General features: G+C 50.5%; 3 protein-coding genes across 4 annotated transcripts; 2 read left to right on the top strand and 1 right to left on the bottom strand.

Moving 5' to 3' along the window:
* Positions 1 to 419: 419 nt before the first annotated feature.
* Positions 420 to 3,382, top strand: LOC108158143 (pre-mRNA-splicing factor syf1 homolog). The gene is made up of 3 exons (XM_017290360.2): positions 420 to 568; positions 639 to 2,669; positions 2,734 to 3,382. Exons 1-3 carry the CDS (start codon positions 524 to 526, stop codon positions 3,310 to 3,312), a joined length of 2,655 nt encoding a protein of 884 aa, XP_017145849.1. The 5' UTR covers positions 420 to 523; the 3' UTR covers positions 3,313 to 3,382.
* A 418-nt stretch (positions 3,383 to 3,800) lies between these two features.
* Positions 3,801 to 5,097, top strand: LOC108158150 (cytosol aminopeptidase). Its single transcript, XM_017290370.2, has 2 exons — positions 3,801 to 4,659; positions 4,973 to 5,097. The coding sequence occupies exons 1-2, from the start codon at positions 3,801 to 3,803 to the stop codon at positions 5,095 to 5,097; spliced, it is 984 nt and encodes a 327-aa protein (XP_017145859.2).
* Positions 5,098 to 5,157: 60 nt separating this feature from the next.
* Positions 5,158 to 6,335, bottom strand: LOC108158152 (transmembrane protein 183). 2 transcript variants are annotated; one of them, XM_017290374.2, is made up of 2 exons: positions 6,147 to 6,335; positions 5,158 to 6,079 (listed from the first exon to the last, which is right to left on the bottom strand). In XM_017290374.2, the coding sequence occupies exons 1-2, from the start codon at positions 6,217 to 6,219 to the stop codon at positions 5,205 to 5,207; spliced, it is 948 nt and encodes a 315-aa protein (XP_017145863.1). In that variant the 5' UTR covers positions 6,220 to 6,335; the 3' UTR covers positions 5,158 to 5,204. The 2 variants fall into 2 exon arrangements, with proteins under 2 accessions (XP_017145863.1, XP_017145862.1); XM_017290373.2 differs by having other exon boundaries at positions 6,144 to 6,334.
* Between the last annotated feature and the right edge of the window lie 2,779 nt (positions 6,336 to 9,114).

Here is a 9,114-nt window from a genome sequence, read left to right as displayed (position 1 = left end):
CGATTGATACATCAATCTCCTAGAAAATGGACTAACTTCAAGGTCTCATCTTTACTGGTTTGCTTATAAAAAAAGGTTTAAGCAGACACGGTCGATAACAATTTCCACTAAATATATTTCCTTACATGGTAACTACACAGCTGCTACTTATTAACTACATTTTTATGTAATTACCAAAAGCGACACCTCAGGTGTTGACAATCTTTGCCGGTTTTGTTTCATGGAAGCACTAGTGTGAAAAACCTCTGGCATTTCTAAAAAAGAGGGTAAGTCCATAACGCGTCTTGAAATATACTGGAAAACACTAGAAAATACTATATTCGCAAGAAGTATGGTGGCAAGAATCAATAGCAGGTTATTTACGGCCCTATTTTATTTATCTTTTTCTATTTCGGTATTTTGTGTTTTGATATTTTCTTACTCCTACGTGGCAACTCTTGTCGAACAGCTGTTTTTGCGACGCTCAGAAAAACGTTTTGCGGCTTTTTGTGTTTTGTGAAAATTGCTAATTTCCGCCGTGAAAATGGTGGCAAAAACCGGCAAAACCTCAAATGCAGAACTCAATTTTGTAAGTATTACGTAGTAAATACAGTTTGACGTTTGTTTTACACTCGGTTACGCTACGGTGTTCTTTTTAGGAAGAGGAAGATGTTCCCTATGAGGAGGAAATTCTGAGGAATGCCTACTCCGTGAAGCACTGGCTTCGCTACATAGATCACAAGGCCAAGGCGCCCAATAATGGTGTGAATCTGGTGTACGAGCGCGCCCTGAAGGAGCTGCCCGGCAGCTACAAGATTTGGCACAACTATCTGCGAACGCGAAGGAAGCAGGTCCGGGGAAAGATACCCACAGATCCCATGTACGAGCAGGTGAACAACACGTTCGAGCGGGCCCTCGTCTTCATGCACAAGATGCCGCGCATCTGGATCGACTATGGCGTCTTCATGACCACCCAATGCAAGGTGACCCGCACGCGGCACGTCTTCGACCGGGCGCTGAGGGCACTGCCCATCACACAGCACGGCAGGATCTGGCCGCTGTTCCTGAAGTTCGTGCAACGCTTCGACATGCCCGAGACGGCGCTGAGGGTGTACAGGCGCTATCTGAAGCTGTTTCCGGAGGATGCCGAGGAGTATGTGGAGTACCTGCAGCAGGTGGAGAAGCTGGACGAGGCGGCCCAGCAGCTGGCCGACATAGTGGACAACGAGTATTTCGTTTCGAAGCACGGCAAGTCCAACCACCAGCTGTGGAACGAGCTGTGCGACCTCATCTCGAAGAACCCGCACAAGGTGCACTCCCTGAATGTGGACGCAATCATCAGAGGCGGCCTGCGGCGGTACACCGATCAGCTCGGACACCTGTGGAACTCCCTGGCCGACTACTATGTGCGCTCGGGGCTGTTTGACCGGGCCAGGGACATCTACGAGGAGGCCATTCAAACGGTGACCACAGTGCGGGACTTCACCCAAGTTTTTGACGAGTACGCGCAGTTCGAGGAGCTGTCGTTGAACAAGCGCATGGAGGAGGTGGCCAAGAATGAGGAGGCCACCGAGGAGGACGACATCGATGTGGAGCTGCGCCTGTCGCGCTTCGAATACCTCATGGAGAGGCGTCTGCTGCTGCTGAACAGTGTCCTGCTGCGCCAGAATCCGCACAACGTTCACGAGTGGCACAAGCGGGTCAACCTGTACGAGGACAAGCCCACGGAGATCATCAACACCTACACCGAGGCCGTGCAGACAGTACAGCCCAAGCTGGCGGTGGGAAAGCTGCACACCCTCTGGGTGGAGTTTGCCAAGTTCTACGAGTCCAATGGCCAGGTGGAGGATGCCCGCGTGGTCTTCGAGCGGGGCACCGAGGTGGAGTACGTCAAGGTGGAGGATCTGGCCGCCGTGTGGTGCGAGTGGGCGGAGATGGAGCTGCGCCAGCAGCAGTTCGAGGCAGCCCTCAAGCTGATGCAACGTGCCACGGCCATGCCCAAGCGGAAGGTGGCGTATCACGACGACTCGGAGACAGTGCAGTCACGCCTCCACAGATCCCTGAAGGTTTGGTCCATGTACGCCGATCTGGAGGAGTCCTTTGGCACCTTCAAGACCTGCAAGGCCGTCTACGAGCGCATCATCGACCTGAAGATCTGCACGCCGCAGGTGATCATCAACTACGGCATGTTCCTCGAGGAGCACAACTACTTCGAGGAGGCCTATCGGGCCTACGAGAAGGGCATTGCCCTGTTTAAGTGGCCGAATGTGTACGACATCTGGAACTCGTATCTGAGCAAGTTCCTCGCGCGCTACGGGGGCACAAAGCTGGAGCGGGCCCGCGACCTCTTCGAACAGTGCCTGGATCAGTGTCCCGCCGAGCATGCCAAATTCTTTTACCTACTCTACGCGAAGCTGGAGGAGGAGCACGGCCTGGCCCGGCATGCCATGGCCGTCTACGATCGCGCCACGTCCGCCGTCAAGGAAGAGGAGATGTTCGACATGTACAACATATTTGTGAAGAAGGCCGCCGAGATCTACGGCCTGCCACGCACCAGGGAGATCTACGAGAAGGCCATCGAGGCCCTGCCCGAGCAGCATATGCGCCACATGTGCGTCAAATTCGCCGAGCTGGAGACGAAGCTGGGCGAGGTGGATCGAGCCAGGGCCATCTACGCCCATTGCTCACAGGTGAGTCGACATTTAACCGTTGGATCGTCAATATTCTAAGCTCTCTTCTGCTTTGTCCCAACAGGTGTGCGATCCCCGCATCACGGCCGACTTCTGGCAGACCTGGAAGGAGTTCGAGGTGCGTCATGGCAACGAGGATACAATGCGTGAAATGCTGCGGATCAAGCGCTCCATTCAGGCCACCTACAACACTCAGGTCAACATGATGGCTGCGCAGTTTGTTAACACGAACACGAATGGTGTGGCTGCCGATGCTGGTGCTGGCTCCGGACCGGATGCCATGCGGCTGCTCGAGGAGAAGGCCCGCCAGGCGGCGGCCGAGGCCAAGCAGCAGCCCGCCGAGAAGGCTGCCTCCAATATCATGTTTGTGCGTGGCGAGACCCAGGGCGGGGCCAAGGGCAAGGAAAATACAGTCGTCAATCCGGATGAGATTGATATTGGCGACAGCGAGGACGACGACGAGGATGAGGAGGAGGACCCGCAGCAGCCGAGTGGAGACCAGGCCGAGGCAGGCCAGGCCACAACCAAAACCGATGACGAGGGCCTCATCATGAAGAAACTGCGCTTCGAACAAAAGGCCATACCGGCCAAGGTCTTTGGCAGCCTCAAGCCGACAAATCAATCCGATTCCGATGAGGGATAAATCTTTTGTTTCTTTTGATTACGCGAAAAATATATGTATTCTCTCGATTTGAGACCTGTTCTTCGGTAAACTTCGTTCTGTTCGGAAATTCAATAATTCCTCGAATCTCAGCAGGCGTTGGCAATGTTTCCCTGCCAGAGTTTGAGCCTTGGGATATCTCATTCCTTTCGAATCAGCTGTTGGAAGCACATCTATTCTCTCTACTTTTTAGTTTTAAATTTTTTTTATTCGGAAAAAAAAAATCAACTTTTGTCTGCAACTGTCTGAAAAATAAGAGAACTTTCGTAATCTGTCGCGAGGGACTGTCACTATCATTAAGCGATGAAGTCTGTACGCTTGATGCACGCCCTGTGCAGGCGTGTCCAGCACACATCCCTGGCCAGACGCAGAGATGTGGAACAGCGACGGCAATACGCCGAGAAATGCCTGTCGGTGATCAAAGGCGTTGTGGTGGGCGTGTACACCAGAAGGGGGACCGCCAGCCCAAGATGACACCATCCGGCGAGAAGTTTGACGATCGTGTCCAGGGTAAGATCACTGATCTGATACGCGAGACGGGCCTGAGTGGCCAGCTGGGAAAAGGCCGTGTCTTCATGAACGTGGATGCGGAGTTCCGTGCGGTGGCCGTGGTCGGCGTGGGACAGGAGGGGGCCGGCTTCAACGACCTGGAGATGCTCGACGAGGGAATGGAGAACGCTCGCGTCGCTGCCGGCGTGGGTGCTCGTGCCCTTCAACTGCACAGCTGCACAGACGTCTTCGTGGAGTCGATGGCGTATGCGGAGCAGGCGGCCGAGGGGAGCGCCTTGGCCTTGGTGCTGTACGACTCTCCCGACTCGGATGCCTGGATGCGGGGCCTGTTCAAGGCCGAATCGCAGAACCTGGCCCGTCGCCTGGCCCTAAACATAACGGCACTGCTGCCGTTGTGCGAGAACATGTCCTCTGGAATGGCGGCCAAGCCTGGCGACGTAGTGACCCTTCTCAATGGCAAGTCGCTCGGCTTCGTGGACGTCAGCAAGGCTGGTGTGGTGGCAATGGCCGATCCCTTGCTCTACGCCCAGACGACATACAAGCCGCGCATGGCAGTGGACATTGCTACAGTGGGCTACGCCGTCTGCCCAGCGCTGGGAGGAGCAGCAGCCGGGATTTTCAGCAATTCGAACTTCGTCTACAAGCAGTTCGAGAAGACCGGTGCCCTTACGGGCGATCGCGTTTGGCGTCTGCCCCTGTGGCGCTACTTCAAGGAGCTGATCATGCCGGACGAGACCTTTGACATCAGCAACCGCGGACGTGGCCCCGCCTCCAGCTGCATCGCTGCCGCCGTTCTGGGCCCACCTGGACATCCGCAACGTGGGCATGCTGACGCGCTACAATCCGCTCCCATATTTGCTGAAGGACCGCATGACTGGCCGTCCCACTCGCACCATCGTTCAGTTTCTGTTTCAAATGGCTTGGCCCGACGGCAAGTAATCTGATGATGTTCGTTACAAATTTCCTTTGTTAGTGTTCCGCGTTCCAAATTTGTTTTTAATTGAAGTACCCCCACCACCACCCCCCCAACATTTTCACACAAATTGCCAAGAGGTAGCGCCAGACGGCCAAGGCGCTCCCCTCGGCCGCCTGCTTCACATACTCCATCGACTCCACGAAGACATCTGTGCAGCCCTGCAGTTGAAGGGCACGAGCACCCACGCCGGCAGCGACGCGAGCGTTCTCCATTCCCTCGTCGAGCATCTCCAGGTCGTTGAAGCCGGCCCCCTCCTGTCCCACGCCGACCACGGCGTGTAGATAAGGAGCACCTAACACAACACTGTCAGTGCCTTCAGAAAGATAAAAATCAACTTGCTCTTCTGATGATAATGAAGCCAGTGTAATAGGCAAGTGTAACTAGGCGTTTATTTGACAAATCTCTGGAAGTCTGGATGCCACCAGGGCAATACTTTGTACTTTTCTATGCGCGCGTACTTTACAGTGACAGTCGCTGCGCTGCAGCTCTCCTCGGCGAAGTCTAGCTCCAAGTTCTTCGCCCGCATATCTGTGCAGAGCAGCTCCCGGGTGGCTCTGAGGCGAAACCGCGACTGCTGTTGACTATAGACCAATCGCGTAGGTGTAGGCACAAACTGGCGGCATAGCACCACCAGTAGCACCACTCCTTCGTTTGGATTGCCAATGGCTGGTGGTAGCTGCGCTTCGTCCTCTTCTGCCAGAGACTCCCAATCGTTTACTACTTCGATGGCCGGGACCTCCTCCTCTTCAACGTTTACTCCTGCAGGCTGCTTATTCCACAGCTTATAGCACATTATCCACAGGCATTGATATTGTTTTTGCCAGCATGAGACAAAGGTACGATGCACCAGCCAGTCGAGATTGTATCCCTGGTCTAGTCGCACTTTCAAAGGTCTGTGGCAGTAAAAGAGCGCCTTAATGACAAGCGATCGCAAAGTTTTTGTATCACAGCCACGTATGTGCTCCATCTGCAACTGGGCCGGCAAGTCCAGGTTCCAGCCCAACGTCTCGCCCGCGCAGCACCGTTTATACAGGTTCCGCCAGAATGCTCGTGAACTCACAAGCCCGGCAGTCTGTTTGCATATCAGGGCGAATGTCTGCACGTCCTCCGGATCTATATGCATGGCAATGTGGAACCAAATGTCATGCCGAATGTGGGCTATGTTGTTGTTAGTCTCCGCCATGGCTGGTGCTGGTGCACTGACTCGAGGTGTTGGAGTCGGCTTCACCTGGACATATACCTCCGAATGGCGCGCATATATCGCTAATGGAAGAATAAGGCAGAATTATTTATTCGACCACTTCAAATAGAGTCCAATGATTCCCACCACATTTTCCGCTGGTCCGGTAAAGTTTGCTTTTAATAAATTGATTGAAATCAGAGGATTCAGGGCTCAAGTTCATTGCTATGTGGCGAGCATATTCGCCGGCTGCTTGTTTATCGTAAATTCCACTTTTTAAGTCAACAATTGTAATAACAGTTGACGTGCAATCAGCTGTTCTTAAACCTAACAAAGTAGGTGGGAACAGTTGTTTCGTTATTGAATCGATACTTTGCAACGATTTTTTATTCCTGCATCGATATTTTGCAACGATATTTTATTCCTGCATCGATATGGGATTGTGCTATTTAGAAACTGCCACCAGCAGCAATCAGCTTTCGCGTAATTTATCAAAGCACTACCATTTCAACTGCGGAATATAAGTTAATTAATTCAATTAAAAAGTAAGATACGATACGTTGTTCAACACTGGTATGGCGCGTACCTAACATTGTTTGCGGAAGAAAAATAATTAATATATTTCAAGACATTCCAGACCTATTTGGCAATTTAACCGCTCCCCTGAACTCCTAAATAACAGTTCAGAGTCCGCCAGGGAAATTCATTCTGTCACGTCTTTCGCGGAGGTGACCAAATCCAATAGGGCTGCCGCCCGGAATGCAGAGGCGGCCAAGGCAGCAGCCAACATGGCAGAGTGGAGGAACTCGATAAGCGCAGACTGCTTCCAAATGAGCGAGAAATTTGTTAGATCTTCATCCGTGGCGTCTTCTCTGGAAGATTTGATCCAAATAACATCATTAAAGGTCATTCTATAGCGAAACAATTTATTGAGGAAATTAGAGAATTTGTCAATGCTTCCAACGCAGAACTAGATAGGCGTCAGATTGCGCAAGGGATGGCAGTTAGTTTCCAAAACATCCAACAATGAAGATTCTTCAGCTAAATATTCAAAGTCTGACACACAACAACAACAAACAGCTCCTCTCAATGTTCCTAGAAAACAACGCAATAGGTATGGCCATTTTCTCAGAGATCTGTTTGCTGAACAACGCGGACTTCAGATATTTGGATTATAACTTTTTCTGCAAGCCCAGAGAGGACGGCTACGGCGGGGTAGGGATCTACATTAGGATTTACATTCAATTCATCATTTTAAAAATAGATAACGACTTGGAAATTTTAGGAATAAAAACATTAAACCTCAAGAGCAACCCTTATTCGGAGCCCTAATTCGGCTAGAGGCCCTGGTGGCATCTCTTTCAGGATGCTTCAAAAGCTCCCGATTGGGAAAAAACAAGAAATTGTTGAAATTATAAATAAGGTATGGCTGAGTGGCGTCATCACTGAAGTCTGGCGCAGGATAAAGGTGGTACCCATCCCCAAGAAGAATGCAGACCCTACCTCCTTCCAAAACTACAGGCCCATTTGTTTGATTAACACGCTTTTTAAATCCATAGAGGGGTTGATAAAGTTGAAGTTGGTCGAGCACATAGCAAACTGTGACCTGCTGCCGGTCAGGTCCTATGCCTTCAGGAGAAACAGGTCCACAGCGCTGTGCATCAACGACCTTATCAACAAGTTTCTGGCACTGAAAGCGAGGGGATGTCTGGTTTTCGCAGCTTGTCTAGATCTACAAAGAGCGTTTGACTGCGTAAGAGTGGACACACTCGAGCACAGGATGAGGGATATGCGGTCCAATCCAAGTCTCACGGCTTGGATCACCAGCTTTCTTAATAGACGAATCATAAAGGGCAAAAGCGAGGTAGAGGTGAACAGAGGTGTTAGCCAGGGTAGCTGTCTTAGCCCAACCCTTTTCAACCTTTACACAGCCGAACAACAAGATATTAACAGTCATAACTGCTTTCTGTTTCAGTATGCTGATGACTTTTTCATAGTTTGTTTTCATAAAGATGTGTCCGTTGCGAAACGTGTGCTGAAAGACAGTATAGATAAGATCGAAGGAAAATGCAATAGGCTAAATCTGTCAATCAATCCGGTGAAATCTAAAGTGATTTACTTCAACAATCGTAGAACTGCGCTAGATATCTCACATCAAGGAGTTGAGATCAGAAAAGTAGAGCAGATCAAATACCTAGGCAGGACTATCTCAGCAAACAACTCAGCCTCTGGTCACATTGATTTGGCCATCTCGGAGTCGAACAGAAGCTGTACCACTAAGGTAATAGCCCTAAGAGAGGGCTTATATTTAACAAGGCCTTCGTCAGAAGTAGGGTACAGTACGCGTGCTCGTCATTCTGCAACCTGTCCAAATCTGCCTTTGGCCAAAATCAAATCTCACTGCAACCATCACCTCAGAAAGTCGCTAGGTCTGATAATCTGCACTCCCGTTCCTATCTTATATCACATGGCAGGAGAACTTCCCCCGGATTACAGGATGAGATTCCTGGTGCCGAAAGAGTTGGTTAAGTTGTTTGCGTTTAATCTCCCAGCAAGTGAAACGGTGGCAGCAAATAGGGAATGAAACACGGGATACGTTAAGGCATATCGGGAGTTGGCCAGCATAATAGATAGAGTTGAGATTTTTTCAATGGTTCTGCGGTTAACAAGCACGCTTTATCGCCTACAAAATCAGAGAAAAGGTTCAACAAAATCAACATCTAAGAAATGTAGAGGTTCACTACATTCCCGGACACGCTAACATCCATCAGAACACTTCAGTTGACGCAGCAGCCAAAGAAGCCCACAGACGAGGGAAATACACAGTGGTTAAATGTAACCTTAAAGACTCTATGCGTGAAATACACAGAATTTTTAGCGTCAAGCACCGAGGTTACTGCTCGCTTTTCCCCTCAACATCATCCAAGCCGTGGTTCCTAAATAAAACTAAACTAAACTAAAAGAATCAACAGACTGCTTATAGGCTATTCACACTGACGACCATCCACCATCCATTTCGGGGATGGTCCGTAAGGTTTTGCCGTTCCGAAAATTTCCCAGTTAGTCCACCATCCATTTTGGATGTTCCTAAACCGCACGTTTCTATGCGATAGTTAGC

This window comes from Drosophila miranda, chromosome 3 (assembly GCF_003369915.1).
Source record: "Drosophila miranda strain MSH22 chromosome 3, D.miranda_PacBio2.1, whole genome shotgun sequence".
In the NCBI taxonomy this organism is placed as follows: Eukaryota; Metazoa; Arthropoda; class Insecta; order Diptera; family Drosophilidae; genus Drosophila; species Drosophila miranda.
The sequence above is the reverse complement of the archived record's forward strand: the minus strand, read 5'-3'. Positions and strand labels throughout refer to the sequence as shown.

Coding starts and splice junctions, on each gene's coding strand:
- LOC108158150 (XM_017290370.2), top strand. CDS start 3,801: ATGACACCATCCGGCGAGAAGTTTGACGATCGTGTCCAGGGTAAGATC. Junction 4,660..4,972: donor CCCACCTGGACATCCGCAAC/GTGGGCATGCTG, acceptor ACATCTGTGCAG/CCCTGCAGTTGAAGGGCACG.
- LOC108158152 (XM_017290373.2), bottom strand. CDS start 6,219: ATGAACTTGAGCCCTGAATCCTCTGATTTCAATCAATTTATTAAAAGC. Junction 6,080..6,143: donor CCGGACCAGCGGAAAATGTG/GTGGGAATCATT, acceptor TTCTTCCATTAG/CGATATATGCGCGCCATTCG.
- LOC108158143 (XM_017290360.2), top strand. CDS start 524: ATGGTGGCAAAAACCGGCAAAACCTCAAATGCAGAACTCAATTTT. Junction 569..638: donor CAAATGCAGAACTCAATTTT/GTAAGTATTACG, acceptor TGTTCTTTTTAG/GAAGAGGAAGATGTTCCCTA. Junction 2,670..2,733: donor TCTACGCCCATTGCTCACAG/GTGAGTCGACAT, acceptor TTGTCCCAACAG/GTGTGCGATCCCCGCATCAC.